The sequence below is a fragment of the Electrona antarctica genome, assembly GCF_951216825.1.
Source record: "Electrona antarctica genome assembly, chromosome: 16".
Lineage (NCBI taxonomy): Eukaryota > Metazoa > Chordata > Actinopteri > Myctophiformes > Myctophidae > Electrona > Electrona antarctica.
The window spans coordinates 26,568,031-26,585,529 of record NC_136797.1 but is presented as its reverse complement, the minus strand read 5'-3'; the positions used below and the strand labels follow the sequence as shown (position 1 = coordinate 26,585,529).

Genomic DNA, 17,499 nt, shown 5'->3' with positions numbered 1-17,499 from the left:
GTTAGGCCCGAAAACTCCCAAAAGCCCCCAAAAAAATCTAATAATTAAAAACGCCATAATAATACCGAAATAAAAGGTTTATGTAACTCACGTTGGCTGTTAACGTTACATTTCCACCATTCTAACTGATTCCAGGGGTGAGTAAACATCTCTGAAGTAGCAGCTCCCTTAATAGTTTCCTCTGAAGTGACGCAGTTATGTCCAGGTATTATCCCCGTCGGCAAAGTGCAACTCTTTCATCATTCACTGTGCAACAGTCCCGAACAGAGCTACAATATTTATGACAACTGCCAACATCAGTCATAGCCTCTCAAACCCAGATACATACATACGTAATATGCATCGTTGCCCATCCAAAAGAACACATAGGCTACAAGCCATCAACGCACCGCTCATGTGTCAACAGTTTACAGACCTGTTATTTTGGGCACATCTTAGAAACCAAATAAGCCTGTAACATTGCGTGGTCATGTAACTTGCTTGTAGCTTACGTTTATGCAGTAGAATATTAACGTAGGCCTACTAGCCTTTACCGTGGTGAAGTTGGTTAGGGTATTCCCCCAGCTGGGTTTAGCGAGACAGAAGTGCAACATGAAAACCTGACGTGCTATCGTGGATGATCACATGATCTTATTCAAATGCATAAAAATAGTAATCTAGGATCTATCTAGATCCTATAAACTATGTCTTGCATATTATATTTTCTTGACGTTTCACATTTGAGTCAGATGTCAAAGTGCTTTTGGAAAAGCACTTTGAGGCACCACTCAACATGCAATTCCAATGTGAATTGATTGCATATGTAGGTGCAGATTCGGTGGGTGCTTCGGGACCTGAGCACCCACGGGAAAAATGCAGTTTGTCCTTTTAACTGCATATTAACTACTCTTAAAGGCTAAGACAGTTGGCCATGAGATTTGGACTAAGTATGTAATTGTGAATTTGTGACTGACTCCACTACATCAAGGTAATGGCAAGTTATTATTACAAATGAATTAACTAGAGTTACTAGACCATACCCATTACCCAGGGAACACGTGCACCCTATATGATTGAAATGTAGAGATGCTTTGGGAAAGATCATTGTTCAATTCTGGCATAATTCTATCTAGGGAGATTATATAATTCACCATGAAATAAGCAATTATATCAGACTAGCCCCTCCTATGTCCATCTTTTAGTGCCCTACACAAACATTAAATGGACAGTTTTGAGTGTTTGTGTAAACACACATATATTAAGTAACACAAACATTGAAGACGAAGGTGAGAGGACGCAAATTCTGATTGGCCGGAATGAGATGTAGTTTAGTTTAGTTTATTTCGAACCTTTCACATGTACAGTATAACAATACATAATACATTATACACTTGTATGTGTATAATGTACAGATGTATGATGATGTACGATGATGTATGATGATGATGATGTATGATGATGTACGATAATAAGAGCACCCCTCATTTCACGCCGGTGTGTTTATTTTGTATTAAACTCAACCATATAGTGTGACATTGATCATCAGAACATACATTTTTATTCCAAAGTCCTTAGATCAAAGCAAGGCTTTGTTGGAGAAGTGCTGTTCATAACATAGGGCTCATAGGGAGTTAAATGCAACACACACACACACACACACACACACACACACACACACAGGTTGGGTGCAAACTCAACCCTGTTCTAGAAGGTTCCCCCCTTGGGGTCACACAAAAAAAGTCAGTTAACAAATGGTCCCGTAGATCTTCAGGACCATGCTGTCCACGTTCACTGCTGCTGTGTTCGGCCCTGGTGGAAAATCTGACATTACGCCCATATAGGTGGGCCAAATCTCAGCCAAAATCCCCAAATACAACTCTCAAACAAAAGAGCCAAATCTACACATGCAAATCTCAAACAAAAGAGCCAATGGATGGTGGGGCATGGTTTAAAGTATCTTCCCACCACTGTGGAAACTGGGCTTCAGTTCCTCCTCAGTGCTCCTCGGCACTCCTCGGTGTTTGGCTGGGTGCTCCGAACAAACCGTATGCCTAAACTGAACCAGCGGCAACCTATAACAATTTGATTGGCTGACGCCCCAACGAATCAAATGCATAGAACATAGATGGCGCAACAGCTGAATATCCATTACACAGGGGACCCCCCAAGGCACTCCCCAAGGGCCATGGACAATGGTTGATAAGCCCCATGGGCTAGGAGTTTGGATGTATAGAAGCGAGAGCTTTCGGTCCAGTCGTCTCATGATGCGCATGGCTGAGGTCCCTGGAACTCGACCATTGTCCTGTGGTGGCAGTAGGATGTCTTGGGGTCGCCCATTCTGTGTTGAGACAAGCTCCTCTAGGGGTGACTTTGTTGGTACTGACCGTCCTCTGGGTTCGGTGACAAAGCTAACCCATCTCTGGGTGCAAAATGTGTTAAGTGTTGTGTGCTGTGAAAGATGTCTACCTCATCTTCCTCATCTCTATGTATTTCACTAGGGGAGCTTTCCAACTCGCACCTAGGCCGTGTCTTTCTGAGACTGAGACCTTTCCTGATATCAGCCATGAGACGGTCGCGATGTATGTTACTGCCCTCACTTTGAGGCAGACCTTTAATTTTTCTAGCTTTCTTTCCTTTCTTCTTGGATTCTTCTGCTTGTCGCTTCTTTCTCTTCTCCTCCTTGGCTGCTTCTTCTTTCCTGATTTTGTTATCCTCCAAGGCCTTGATGAAGAGTGCGCGGAAAGCCTTAATAGTTACAAAAAGCTCCTCCAGGGAGAGCTGTTGAGCATCTTCCAATAGGTACCCCGCCAGCTCAAGTTTCTTTTTGTCAATCTCAGTCAACTTCTCATCTAAAGCTTTGCATGCCTGCAGGCATTCATCAATGTCTTTTGCATATTGCTCTGCCACATCTTCCACAGAGTTGGAGACCTTCCTGGAAGTCTCGTTCAGTCGTTTCAGTAAGGAACGAGTCTCTGATTGGCAATACGTCAAGCTAACTCTTGATGCCTTTTCGCAGATCTCTATCTCATCTGGCAGTGCCAACAGTTCCGGTTGGTGCAGCTCTGCTTGCTCAAGGATGTGATGAAGCAGTGTGATTGACTGGTTGGATTTGATCTCGCTAAGCTTGAGCAGGGAGCTGATCTTGAATCCTTCTGCCATCCCTATATGACTTCCATAATTAAGGAAGTTTCCCACAGCCAGGATATGTCTGCAGAAACTGGCCCAGAGGTGGCTCTCCATGAGGGAGTGGCAGGCCTCCTCCACCAGTTCGGCTTCAGTGCTGAACAAGTCCAGCACTGAAGAGGTCTCTTCACACAGCAGCATACACTCCATCCTCAGCTGATAACATGGGACAGTGAGGAGTGAGTTGTAGAGGCGGTCTACACTACCCAACTTATCTTTGTCTCCTTGGAATTTACTCAGATTTTCAATCTCATGTTTTTCTGGAAGGAGTTTTAGGAGCTCTTTAAGCACCTCTGCGTCCAACATGGTTCGATTCCCTTTCTGGATCATATCTGCAAGTTCCTCATTCGAGAATTTGAACTGCTTCAGTAATATGGACAGTTGTCTGATTTTATTAGAATCAATGAAAGTAATCTCTTTAGGCTCTGTCCTTGCTGGCCCCTTGGCTTTGTGCTCAGTCACTGGGAGACAGAACAGCTGCTCAATGGTGCTGTAGTTGGGCTGTAGGGAAGGGTCGTTCTGACTGTCTGCGCCCCACATGGAGTGAGCATCAGAAACAGGACAAAGCTTTGCCCAGGTGAGCTTCTTCATCCTTATGCTTGGGCGCTGCCCAGGCTGGTCTGAAGATGGACGTGGAGGTGGAGGTGGGGGTGGAGGCAGAGGAAGGGGCGGTGGTGCGGTGGGAGCAGAGGTCTTTGTTTCTCCATCGTCAGACTTCCTCTGGTCTTCCGGGTCGCTCTCGACTGCGTCCTGATCACCGTGGTGTGGTGGAGAGTCCGCTTTGGTGCTTCCGCCAGGTCTATCTTTCTCTTCATCCGTCAAGTCACTGCAGACTCCCTGCTGTCTGTCTGTCTCTGCCTGTGTTCCAACCTGTACATCAGACTTCTTGTGGTCTTCACTCAAAGGCTTGACACGGGGGCGAGGGGGGCGGTGCCTTCTGACAGTTATGACTTTCTTGTCTTCTATCGGGTCTCTGTAGACTTCCGACAGACACTTTTCATGTTGTTCGGAAACCTGTGTGGCGGAGGGGAACGCAGTGGCATCTCGGCGCTTGCGGTACAGGTCCCCCTGGGGTGGGGTTGGATGTGGGGGTGGTTGAGCGCACGGCCTGTATTTCTCTTCGTCCATCAGGTCTGTCTGAATGGCCATGTCCGCATAACTGACCGGCTGTCTGTTGACCTCATAATGATCTGTGCTGGTCTTGACATTGGAGATCATCAAGTGCTGCATGATCTTGTCTAAGGATTCCACCTGAGAGTCTTGCGGCAGCAAAATGGCTCTTGTAGTCACAGTCTCCAAGGCCTGCCAGATATCACAGCGCTCAGGCCCCAACAGCAGCAATGTTTGTAGGATGTACAGCAGTTGTACGGAGGCTGGGGAGTTGCTCACCTTGTTGAACAGAGTAGTAAACACCTCCAGGTGATTGCTCATGTCACAGGATTTTAACTGAGAGTCTTGGGGCAGCATGATGGCTCTAATAGTTAGAGTTTCCAGGGTCTGCCAGACATCAGATCGCCCGGGGTCCAGCAGCAGCAACGTTTGTAGGATGGACAACAGCTGTGGGACAACTGGGGAGCTGCTCACCTTCTTGAACAGAGTAGTGAACACTTCCACTTGATTGATCATGTCAATGCCTTTGTCTTTCGCAGACAGGCTCATCCTGTAGTCCTCCAGATGAAGGCAGTAGAGACTCTTTTTGAGAGTGTTAATCTCTTCCTCCTTCTCCTCCAACCTCTGTTGGAGTTCGCCAATTGTCCGGAACTTGTACTCTTTCATTACACACTGTTTCTCCATAGCTTTGATTGTTTGTTCTGCAGAGAATAGGTTTTCAGCCGACGCCCGCAGCTCTTCAACCAGTTGTGCTTTCTCCTTATCCCAAATCTGCTGCTTCACAAACATCTCCTTTCTGACCGTCTCTAAATGGTGTTTAATCACATTGTAGGTATCCTTGTACATCACCTGAATCTCATGTCTAGCTCTGGTCTCGGGGGTTATCTGTTCCATGTGGTCTATCCTCTGCACCGCAGAGCGTATCATCCCAACTGAATTATTTTGTTACTAGTGTAAAATACCAAAATCCGGGACTATATACAAATTACAAAATCGTGTTTCACATATGTAGGCTTTTCAGAACTGCTAATTAACTATTAGCACTCTGTACGGTGTCTCCATTGTACAATGACGACACGCCAGTGGATGTTGTTATATGCCTCGGTGTGACGTAATACAGACGTCATAGGGGGGAGAAAAACAACTGCCGTGTGAAAAACAACTGCCGTAGACTGTAGACACATAGAGATTTAAACAAATATTTATATCAATTATTCTAAGCCTTAAATCAAGCCATCCAGGATCCTGGTGTATCATGCCCATAAAACCTTTGATTCTGTGAATAAAATGCAAAATAAAAATCACTAAACAAAGCGTATTTATTATATTATGTACTATGTAGTATGTATGTATGTATGTGTTAAATGTAGTATGGTAGTATTACATTTAATTATATGATTATAATTAAATATATATATTTTTTCACAGAATCAAAGTTCTCTGACTGTTTTGAGGCGAGCTTTCCCGTATTCTGTGAGATGTCATGTGGCCATTACATCTTGTGACTGGTTTCGTTTTATACAATTAATAACACACTGCATTCATGTCTCATAACGTATATAGTGGCAGTGAATCTGCAATGAGTGAAACTGACCCTGCCATCTGTGCAACAGTGCAGGCTTCTAAAAGTCAAAATGATGCTTCATTTCCCAAAAGCTCATGCCCCCCATGACGTCATGTGGCAGCCACGGTGATGGGTGCCCCTCACTTCACACAAGTGTGATTTTTGTTCTTATAACTATAGCCTAATCATGCAGTGTTATAATCTGTTCATGATTCCCTGATGAAGGCTTTACCGCCGAAACGTCTTAACCTGCTGCGTCCTAATAAAGTATTGGCACTCTGGCTATTGGCGTGTGCGGCCACTTTCTTGCTTTTTCAAGATTCCCTCTTCAAGTTCTCTCCCGTGGGCCAGCACCGCTAAAAAGGACTTTTGTGTGCGTTAGCATCCTTGTGCACAGTATCATGCTGTCATGCATCATAACTCTAATTCTATTCTATCTAATTATTGGAAAATATTAAACAGCGGATATTCATTGTGTTTTCATCATTAAGGCCCTAAATCATATGAAGCACTAGCTGTCTGTTTCAAACACAGCATGTTTTTACCTGGGAGTGGAATTATTAGATTAGATTCAATTTATTGTCACTGCACAGAGTATGCAAATTCTTTGACAATGACAGCACAGCAGCAGCAACTGTCACAATTCCACCCACCCCTATCTCATTTTTGGAACGTTTTCGATGGTTAATAGGCTATTCATAAACTGTGTGTTCATCTTTAAGGCCCAAAATACCCCAGAAAGCATGAGTGTCTTTTTTTTGTTTGTTTGTTTGTTTGTTTGGTTGGTTGGTTAAGTAGTTTTTTATGTCATATTTTGTGTCATATTGTATTGTCATATTGTCTATTGTGTGTGCATCTTTAAGGCCTGCTAAAGTCATACTTATTTCTGATTAATTGAAAATGGTAAACAAGTGTAATGTTTTATGGTGTCATCCACGGTTAACAGTTTTTGTATTGAGTTGTGCTTGAAATGTATTATTTATCAATAATCAATAATTTATCATTTCAAACAGAATGTTTGAGTATACACTCACTGAAATAGAATGCTTTATAGGTATGATTTAGGCCCTTAAAGATTGATTGATTGTATTAACAGTTTGTGAAATGAAATGAAATGATTACTATATTTACCCAGGGTATCTGGGCTAAGCTCAAGAACTTGTTTCCAGCCAGGCCCTGCTCATAGAACATTTCATCGTAGTGGTTCAATGCCTTGTTCAAGGGCACTTCAGCGGTGGTAATTTTAACGTGTCGGACCGCTGATTCGAACTGGCGACGTTCCGGTATCAAGAACGCTCCGCAATCCGTTCGGCCACCGCTGACACATTGTAGAATGGGTACAGTTCAAACGAGTGGACTTTATCTATCTATCAATCAATCAATCAATCAATCAATCACGGGGCAGGGGCCAGTTTCGAATTGCAGCCTCTGTACTGTAAGTGCTCTTTGAGACCGGTTTCGAAGGATATGAGTTCTTAACTTCTTTAAGAGCGGTTTTGAAGGAGTAGATGAGCTGAGCATGAGCACACAATGAATGTCAACCGTTTAATACTTTCCAATAATTAGATAGTCGGATAGATAGGGGGGGGAGTGGAATTATGACTTTAGCGCAGCGCTCGAATGAAAAATCATTGGTAGCCTACTATCATGGTATTCACATACTCACCTAAGTCACCTTTTATCATTATAGCTCCTTTAAACCTCCTTTATGATGAATTCCTGTTCTGTCCTTTGTCTATATAGAAGTGTCTATTTGTACGTCTCTAAATGTTTTTGATGAATTGAACATTGTGGACCCTATTGGAAACAAGTGTAATGCTTAATTGGGTCGTCCACTCACAGTTAACAGCCTTTGTATTGAGTTTGTGCTTGAAATGTACTGTAATTCTGCAAACTGTTAATACATTTTTCAATCAATCAATCAAAAAAAAGCTATAGCTGACCATTTAATTGGAGAAATAATGTGATCACTTTGTAAATGAACTACCGGTATATAACATCTGTGGGTTTCATATACTTGAAGACAGCATGTTAGCATACAAAGAGTCGAAACTTAATTGTTTCTCTCCACTTTTCGCTGCGGCGAGTTACAAGCTTATTATATGCACTACTTGACTTTGTCCACCAGAGGGACAGTGATCACGCCATAGGAGCGTCGTGCCCGTACGCGATTGGTCGATGTCGACCAAAACAGATTACGTAACCCGGAAATATATTCTACTTTCAGTTGCTTTCATCAGGCAGCGGCGATGACATTTTACATGTAAACAATTCCTTCACACATTTTGTGTTACTCGTTAACAACTTTACTATTAGGCCTATACACAGGGAATCTTAAAAAACCGACAATGAAGGGATTTATCATATTTCTTTTTCAGTTTGTTTTTGTTGTTCACGTCAAGAGTTGGAATGAAGGTGAGTTCAATTGTTTCCGTGTTCAGGACGACAGAGTCCCATTTTGAACTGTCGTTGATTTAAACAAATAATATGAACCGCTTGTAGGCCTACTCAGACAGTGTAGCTTATGAGGGACCCCTCAGTTTGGGAACCACTAACTGAGGGTTCCCCAAATGATTTAGCTTAATGTGCAACACTAATTTCTCACTCAACCGTAAACCAGTATACAGTATACGTCGTGCACAGTAGGCCTACGTACTATGGTATCTGCACATTTCTAAAGTGAAAAGTTAATGACTTCTAAAACGTTTTTATTAAATGAACCTTGGCACAAAGTGTGTGGGTTTCACAGATATAGGACTGACTACTGAGAGAGTGCCTCTGACAGGTCTGTTGTCTTGAGGGCAAGCTGACAGTGAGCACGGCTCTTTTGAGAGGAACCTGCAGGCAGTGATGAAGCAATAGGAATGAGGCACCATCACTTTAAAGTGTGACCACACAATATTTGTGGACCAAATTCATGTCCGAAAGAAAGTCTTCTTTAATCATCTTTTCATGTCTTTATTCACTGGAATCAGTATTCTGAATAAATAACACGGGTTAAACTGAAAGCAACAGAGAGTCAGACGATACGATTTGGGAAAATTGTTTCCCTTATTACTGTTGGTGTCGAGGGAGAGAAAGAATATAATGTAGTTGTGATGTCAATATTTAATTTTTCACATATGAAATGATGGCTCATTTCCTTGGAGAATTGTTGTCATAATGCTCAGCCATAAAGGCCATGACCATCTTGAATGTGCGAAAACCTCCTTGGTAACGACATAGTAGTGTTGATTTCTTCTTTTGAAGAAAAAAACAACTTAATTTAGTCATTCATATCTGAATTATTATCATCTGAAATGGTTTAATGTTAGTTTAGTTTTAGGCGACTAAATATCATACGATTTTTGTCAACTAAATCTAGTTTATTTAGTCTGCTAAAATGTCTTTTGGCGGGCCTTGATTTTGTCATAATGGCTCATTTTACACTTGGTTAAATACTGAAATCTACAAGCTCACAACAACGCATCGTGAGCTTGTAGATCTGCTATTTTCAGCATGGAACCAAATAAATTAATCTCTTCTACACTAGTCCCTCCCTATCATTTTATATTGTAATTTTTATATGTTGACGAAATTGTCAATATATTTAGGCTTAGTTTTAGTCTAGCTTACTTTTCATTTAGTTTCCATTTAGTAGTCTGAAAAAAGGTAGTCGACGAACATATTTCGTCATAGTATTAGTCGACGAAAATTTTGACCCACACTTCACACAGGTGTAGTGATTTTATTAGAAACGATTAAGGTTATTTTAGTTATTAGCAATTAAATAGATTGGCTCGATTAAGTGTTGCGGGCGGCCCTACTAAACAGCCAGTGACTGACCGCTATAAACCAGCCTGTGTCATTCATTCTCCCCCAGGTCCAGGCAATGTGTTACTGCGTGACGTCAACGTGCTGACCCTCTATAAGGGTCGCTACACCACAGCCCGCCGCTCCAGCCCTGTCCTCCAGCTCCAATGTGTTGGAGGCTCCGCCGGCTGTGGGGCCTTTGTCCCCGAAGTGGTCCAGTGTATGAATAAAGGCTGGGATGGAGTCGACGCACAGGTAGGGATGGATGGATGGATGTGGTTCTGTTCATGTCAAGGACCCCCAAATTGACACTTATTAGCCCACAGACCCCCATTTGAAAATAATAGGCCAGGGACCCCCATAAGAGAAGATTTTCAAGGAGCCCCAGTTTGACATGCATTAGGCTACGGGCCTACGGACCCCATTTAATGGCATTTCTATCTCTGGAACCCCAATTTATAGTGTAAAAATAGTAAAATCAAGAGAGAGAGTGAGTGTACAAATGGAACCAAATGAACCCTGAGTTGGTCTAAATCAGGATAAGGGTCCATTTGGTTCTTATACTAGTATCTATCATTTAGCCCTGGAACTCCCTCAAGGACCCCTGGACGGTGGACCCACTTTGGGAACCACTGGGATAGGTGATGGTAAAGATGGGAAGATAATTGTTATCGTTTTTATCTTGATAAAACAAAACAGTCCGAAAATTGTTATCGTGGAGATATCGTGAAATTGTCAATTGTCAAGTATTGGTTAAATACTTGTCCTGTAAAGGACAGGGGACCTGTAAAGATCACATTTGGTTAGGTGGTTAAAAGGCTGTTGAACTTTGGAAGAATACTGGGTTTTATAGCTACGTTGTTATCATATAATTCCAGATACTACTGACACTCATATCTACAGTATCATCACCGCCACCTGTTCTCTTTGTTTATTCTCCATTCATTCCATCCTGTGCATTTTGCATTGTGCATTCACTCTATTCATTACAGAGAAACGTACCTCTTTCAACACAAACAAATGTGAAATGGCTCTATTCATGCTATATTACCATTTGAGTTAAAAAAACATGACAAAAAGATTTCCAGACACTGAATTTGAGTACAAAGAACGTTTCTTTTCGTGCATGGCTGAAAAAAGAAAAAAAAAGCAACTGGAACAGATTGGATTTGGCCCTGAAAAACCGACAACATATTGAAGCACTGAGTACACAAAATGGTGTCCTTTCCTAACGGTCTCTCCCACCCCCACACCCCTAGTGGGAGTGCAAGACGGACATGGACAATGCGTACCGGTTTGGTCGTATCGAGGTGAGCTGTGAGGGCTACAGCCATGCAGACGATCCCTACATCCTGAAGGGCTCCTGTGGACTGGAGTACACCCTGGAGCTGACGGAGGAGGGACGCAAGAGGGGACAACATGCCGGCGGCGCTGGCTCCTCATTTGGGGGTAGGGATCAGTGTTGATTTCGCCGACTAAAACGATGACAAAAAAAAAATGTCCGTCGACCACCCTTTTTTTTTACAGGCGAAAACTAAATGAAAACCTAAGCTATGATGACTAAAAGTAAGACTAAATAGATTGACAATTTCGTCAACAAATAAAAGGTAGACTAAAATGTTAGGAAGAGACTAGTGGACAAGAGATAAGTCATTTAGCGATGCGTTGTGAGATCTGCTATTTTCAGCAAACTTGTGTAAAATCAGCCATTATGACGGCATCAAGGCCCGCCAAAATACATTTTAGTCTGCTAAATCAACTGTAGATTTAGTCGACTGAAATCTTATGACATTTAGTCTAACTAACTAAAACTAGACTAACACTAAGACATTCCAAGTGACTAAAATGTGACCCAAAAAACGAACTGAAAACTATTCGAGAGACGGTGACTAAAACTAACATCATAATTTGCTGTCAAAACTAACACAGGTAGGGATTCAAGTCAAGTCCAGTCATCATATTAGCGATTAAATTTGATCTTGAAAAAAGGATTGGCAAACCGTCAGTGTATCCGAGTCCATTCTGAGATGAGTCTTATGACTAAAATGAATAAATAATGTCACCAGCACAGAAACCTCCAAATAGAGATATCAAAATTGCAAAACATAGGGGGATACCTTGTGACTTAAAGGGGGGAAAACAAGTATATTGTCATAATCAGAGCCATATAGTAAGACAGAGTTACGACTTCATGGGGCCAGCCTCTTCTACATAGACTTCTATTGAAAAGGGACAACCGGAAGTGTACAGAATGCATTGGAGTCTATGGGCTCACGCGAGTACATGAACCACGTGACTGGGCTGTGTTCTGCCCCCTCAATGTCGCAACTCTGTCTTACTCTATGGCTCTGTTCATAATCATCCTTTTCTTAAAATAAATAGATATAGGTTTTATTATCTGCTCCTTTCTGTGTAGATATCTGGTACTGTATAGACTAATGGGACTACTAGGGTTTAATTGATGTCTGATGATGTCTCTCTCTCTCTTTATGTGTGTAATTCATTCAGGTTTCGGGGACTATGCTTCCAGTTTCTTCTCTGGCAACAAGCCTCAGCACAGTCAACAGAGACAGCAGAGCTCCTCTCCAGTGGAGGGCAGTGACACTGGCAGTCTGCTGGGAGTGGCTTTGCTGCTGTTGATAGCCTATGGCGTCTACACACTCTTCCTCAGTGGAAACGGCACTCCCAGGGAACAGGAACACGGAGGCCAGGGTAACCCGGGAGATGAGAACCCCGGCTACACTGCAGGACCCCCACCTCCTGGATTCAAACCAGACTTCACTGGTAGGTTGCACAGAAGACCTGATGAGATAAGTCCAGCTTTTGGGGTGTGTGTGTGTGTGTGTGTGTGTGTGTGTGTGTGTGTGTGTGTGTGTGTGTGTGTGTGTGTGTGTGTGTGTGTGTGTGTGTGTGTGTGTGTGTGTGTGTGTGTGTGTGTGTGTGTGTGTGTGTGTGTGTGTGTGTGTGTGTGTGTGTGTGTGTGTGTGTGTGTGTGTGTGTGTGTGTGTGTGTGTGTGTGTGTGTGTGTGTGTGTGTGTGTGTGCACAAACTTTCTGACCCTGTCCTCTGCCTCTTCTTCTTTCACTACATCTACTTCTTTCACTACATCCATGAATCTCCTCTGTGGACTTCCTCTAGGCCTCCTGCCTGGCAGTTCCAACCTCAGCATCCTTCTACCGAAATGCTCACTATCCCTCCTCTGTACGTGTCCAAACCATCTCAGTCTGGCCACTCTGGCTTTATCGCCAAAACATCTAACATACGCTGTCCCTCTCTGATGTACTAGTTCCTGATCCTATCCGTCCTTGTTACTCCCAGAGAGAACCTCAACATTTTAGTCTCTGCCAGCTCCAGCTCTGCTTCCTATGTTGTGTTATATTGTTATATCCATCCTAGGGCCTCCTCCAGGCTATCCTGGCGCCAACGCAGGCTATGCTGGTGCCAATCCAGGCTATGCTGGTGCCAATCCAGGCTATGCTGGTGCCAATCCAGGCTATGGCTTCCACAGTGACTACAGCAACAGACAACATTACCCAGGAGGCCGTTCTTCCGCAGGAACTGGAGGTGGCTTCTGGACAGGGATGGGGACAGGAGGAATGCTGGGATACCTGTTTGGAAGTCAGAGGTTAGATACATTACAAGATAGAAAGGATTTTCTCAAAGAGAAAGTAGGAATCTATCCTTCTCTCTCCGTATGTATGTTGGCGTTCTAGTTCCATTCATTCTGTATATTTTGAGCTGCTTTTTTGTGGTTTTGTTTAGCAGGAGACAACCCTACGGCCACAACACTACCCACTATACTACTGACAGCAGACCTGGACCTGCTCCAGGTCCCACCTTCAGCACTGGGACACGCACCGCATCAGGTAACCACTTTAAACCTAGTCTCTCGAGACTGTTGACTCAGGAAAAGACCCCCCCCCCCCCCCGGAGATTTTATGCATATGATGTGGAAATGTACTAATTTATCCAAAGAGTAAGAAAATATTTAGTTTTTCTCCAAACGCAGACGTTATCAAATAACTCAATATCAGAAATGACACAGAGTCACATATCTGACAAAATCTCTAGGGTGTTTTGTTTATTTTCTTATATGACGCAACCTAAGACCAAGATTTGCCTTTGGGAATTCCAATAAAGTTGACGTCAGGACTTTGTTTCTCTATACCTGTAGCAAGGGGGGCAACTTTGATGATGGAGAGGGCCACTATATTTCCACACTCACTCCAGAGGGCCACTATATTTCTACACTCACTCCAAGGGGCCACTATATTTACACACTCACTCCAGAGGGCCACTATAGAGCGTCGCAGTCCCGCCCCCTACCAGGGCCCAGGAAATTATTCCCCGTTCATTTTCCTCATAGACATTTCAAAAAGTATTTATTTAAAGACCTTTTAAGCGTCGTACAAAGCCAACTCGAGTTGTGAGAAATAATTAGAAAGAAGAAGAAAACTGCAGGTTACAACACTTTTTTTCTGGTTTTTCTTCTTTGTAATTATTTCTTTGGTCCAAAATATTGTGTTTATTGTCATGATTTGTCACGACTCGAGTTGGCTTTGTACGGCGCTTAAAAGGTCTTTAAATAAATACTTTTTGAAATGTCTATGGGAAAAATGCATTGGGAATAGAGAACAGCGGATGATCTTTTTTGTCACCCGAATCCGCATGTGCATAATTATAATCCGCCCGTTATCCGACCGCAATTTATTAATTAATCCAATTTATTAATCCGCACCACCCGCAATCCGCTGCGCAGGGAAGCGCCCAGCGTATACAGTATAGCCAATCTACAAGCTCACAACGCGACGCTGCGACGCGTTGTGAGCTTGTAGATCGGCTATTTATACTACTTGTACAAACAATGTCACTCACCACTCTCTCGACAGTTCACCAATGTTACGTAGTGGTTGTATATATCCATTTCCATGGTAACACGCCGTCCACGTTTTCGCGACGTATTTTCATACAGCATATCCAGCGGTCATCGGCGGCAGGGTAAAGAACTTAATCACTCCCAGTCCCACGCCGAACGTATATTCCTCCCTTCTGTTTTACTTAGTTTTAAGTTTCTCTCAGACTCACTAGCTGCCTGTTAGCAACTTTAGCGTAGCTGCCTGTAGGAGACCACCGTGTTGTTGTTGTTGTGCAACAGGACCCAACTTCATAGGCGGCTAATTTGTGCCAGATCATGGAAAATGATTAAATTAAAATACTACTACCAACGCACGCACGCCGAGATTGTGTGCGTTTTAAAAGCTATAATAAGCATATTTATATACTTTATTATGCCATTACTTTATTTCCCGCATTATTTCACCCGCGGTTTATCCTATATTAATTTATAATAATATGAATTGACCCTAATCCACCCTAAACTGCGGTTCACCCGCGGCAACCGCGGCTAAATCCGCCACCCGCTGGTCTCTAATTGGGAACTATTTCCTGGGCCTGGCGTCGTCATGAAAGGGGTCACTGCGATGCTCTATATTTCCACACTCACTCCAGAGGGCCACTATATTTCCACACTCACTCCAGAGGGCCACTATATTTCCACACTCACTCCAGAGGGCCACTATATTTCCACACTCACTCCAGAGGGCCACTATATTTCCACACTCACTCCAGAGGGCCACTATATTTCCACACTCACTCCGGAGGGAGTGCGCGCGCACACGTCTGGAAATCTACATAACTCGAGAACCCTTCGCCCCACCGACTTCAAATTTCACAAACGTGCTCCACACCACCACACAGAGTGCAGTGCCCGACCTTGAGTTGGTCGGAGAGGCAGGGTTAAACTTACAATAAATGCACCGCGTCTCGATAATAATATATCAAACACTGTACACTCAAGACACGCTCCATATATGGCCAGTACCGAATTAATTCCATATGTTGATCTGACCTCATCAAACCCTTAGATCTCCATATATGGAGCTGCTGTCATGATAAAAATATATGCTCATTGCCAATTCAGGTGAGAAAAGTTGCCCACCCCTGGCATATACTGATGTCATCATAGAACTCCATATATGGCCCGAAAAGGAATACAGACACTCTTTTTGAGGGCTCTATATACAGGTTTAATGTTTGTTTTTACTTAAACAAACATTAAATGCCATTAACAAAGAGAGTTTAATGTTTGTTTTGTCTGTGTTTGTTTTACATCACCATTACATCACCTAATCATAGCAACATGAGTTAGACTTTAATATATTAGCACTCCTCGCTTCACACAGGGGTGAATTTTTTTAAACAAAATATTTATTTAGAGTTTTATTATCGTGGGAACGATGGCTTCCATTATTGCATCGCACCTTTTCAGGAATATAGAAAGCCTGCATCTAATCAATGATGTCACTGGAAGACAGGTTTCTGCTCGACAGCAGAGATATACTATATTTAATAATTACCCTTTGTTTAGCGGTTTTCTTTTTTTTCTTTCTTCACAGAATCAAACGTTTTATGGCCACGAATCACCAGGATTCTGGATGGCTTGATTCTAGGCTTAAAATAATTGATATATATATATTTTTTTAAATCTCTATGGGAAAAATGAATGGGGCCGGGAACAATGGAACCAGAAAATGGCTGTGATTAAAGGGCATACTGTAACTTTTTCAAAAGTTATTTTTGCTACAATCTTTCACATAGGCATAGGCACCGGAAATGTGAGGCAAACTGCGTAGGATAGAAAAGACAAAAGGAAAGCTGAAATGTAAGGAGAAACTGTTAGGAGAAACAGACAGCAGGAAAGATGAGATGGAGACAGTGTTGGAGTGAGATTGTGGGAAGACGCAGGGACCATGAGGGGTCACATGTGGCTCCAGAGACAGTCCTCATCACCTCTACACACAACACACTTTTGTTTCTAAAGACGAACTATTTACTGTTTGTGTTGTCAGGGTTTGGAGGAACCAAGAGAAGATAGACGCTGGGTGAAGCTTTTTCTACAGAGAACTTCCAAGAAACATGGCCAGCTAGCTATCCATCTGTCCTCCTCACCAACTCCAACCATTGAAACACTTTTGCGATGGGCTAGCATTTGAGTTACACAGTCTCCTTTGGGTAGAAATAGGAGTCTGTTGTTCAGTCAAAATACTTCATTACACATGGGCATCCAATAACATCCAATAACTAAAATGTGTTTACTACTAATGTGAAAATACGGTAATACATAACGTCCATGTAGATACTTTATGACCAGCGATGCACAATAATTGTACATCTTTAAATTCTTTATTTTATCTCTTTTGCGGTGTTGCGATTTATTTTGTGTATTTTTATTGAAGTTAAAATATATATTCATTAAAACTGATACTGTTCATGCTTTACTGCATTGTTTATGCTGTTTGACCTGCTTTGATGGATTTGATAAAGTTTTCATGAACCTTTTTCTGAGTGAATTTATTATCACAAAGCCAATAATATTTCAAAGTGATGTATTATTGACAGTCCATATTAAGCCCTATTTTATACTTCATCATACGATGGTATTGTGCATGTGACAATAGCAGATCTACATGTGCATGTGTTAAAATGCAATGGGTTGTGAGCTTGTAGATTAGCTTTTTATTTTTTATGTTTGGAGATTTATTTAAATAATTTTAGAACTAAAAAGCTATAATTCTGTGGTACTCATTTGCTTCCTTGTCAGCCCAATATGTTATAAATATTACCTCTTGAGACCAGTTGCAAGAGGAAATAAATAAAAAACTGTTGTTGATTAAGTAATCCGTACTAAGAGACAAGCTGTGATCTAGTTCTCAGACTCGGCACAGACTTGAGTTCAAATGTCTCCTACTTTGGAATTTTCAATGCTAAAAATGCAAAATAACGCTTTAACTCTTTGGGTGCCAGGTGGTGGA

The 17,499-nt window shown here is 42.4% G+C and overlaps 2 protein-coding genes across 3 annotated transcripts; one reads left to right on the top strand and one right to left on the bottom strand.

The window, feature by feature from the left end:
* Positions 1 to 2,337: 2,337 nt before the first annotated feature.
* Positions 2,338 to 5,199, bottom strand: LOC306939376 (uncharacterized protein; the record flags this gene model as incomplete). The annotated part of the gene is made up of 1 exon (XM_079523964.1): positions 2,338 to 5,199. One exon carries the CDS (start codon positions 5,197 to 5,199, stop codon positions 2,338 to 2,340), a length of 2,862 nt encoding a protein of 953 aa, XP_079380090.1.
* Positions 5,200 to 8,015: 2,816 nt separating this feature from the next.
* On the top strand, positions 8,016 to 17,025 carry LOC306939139 (store-operated calcium entry-associated regulatory factor-like). Of its 2 annotated transcripts, none has more exons than XM_079523652.1 (7): positions 8,016 to 8,251; positions 9,699 to 9,883; positions 10,888 to 11,077; positions 12,137 to 12,412; positions 13,025 to 13,253; positions 13,394 to 13,494; positions 16,537 to 17,025. In XM_079523652.1, the coding sequence occupies exons 1-7, from the start codon at positions 8,185 to 8,187 to the stop codon at positions 16,560 to 16,562; spliced, it is 1,074 nt and encodes a 357-aa protein (XP_079379778.1). In that variant the 5' UTR covers positions 8,016 to 8,184; the 3' UTR covers positions 16,563 to 17,025. The 2 variants fall into 2 exon arrangements, with proteins under 2 accessions (XP_079379778.1, XP_079379777.1); XM_079523651.1 differs by having other exon boundaries at positions 8,019 to 8,251; positions 13,391 to 13,494.
* Positions 17,026 to 17,499: the final 474 nt, after the last annotated feature.

What these genes read in the sequence shown, in the direction of transcription:
- LOC306939139 (XM_079523651.1), top strand. Translation starts at nt 8,185, where the DNA reads ATGAAGGGATTTATCATATTTCTTTTTCAGTTTGTTTTTGTTGTTCAC. An exon ending in CGCTGGCTCCTCATTTGGGG is followed by an intron (nt 11,078 to 12,136) that starts GTAGGGATCAGT and finishes TAATTCATTCAG; the next exon opens with GTTTCGGGGACTATGCTTCC. An exon ending in ATTCAAACCAGACTTCACTG is followed by an intron (nt 12,413 to 13,024) that starts GTAGGTTGCACA and finishes TATCCATCCTAG; the next exon opens with GGCCTCCTCCAGGCTATCCT.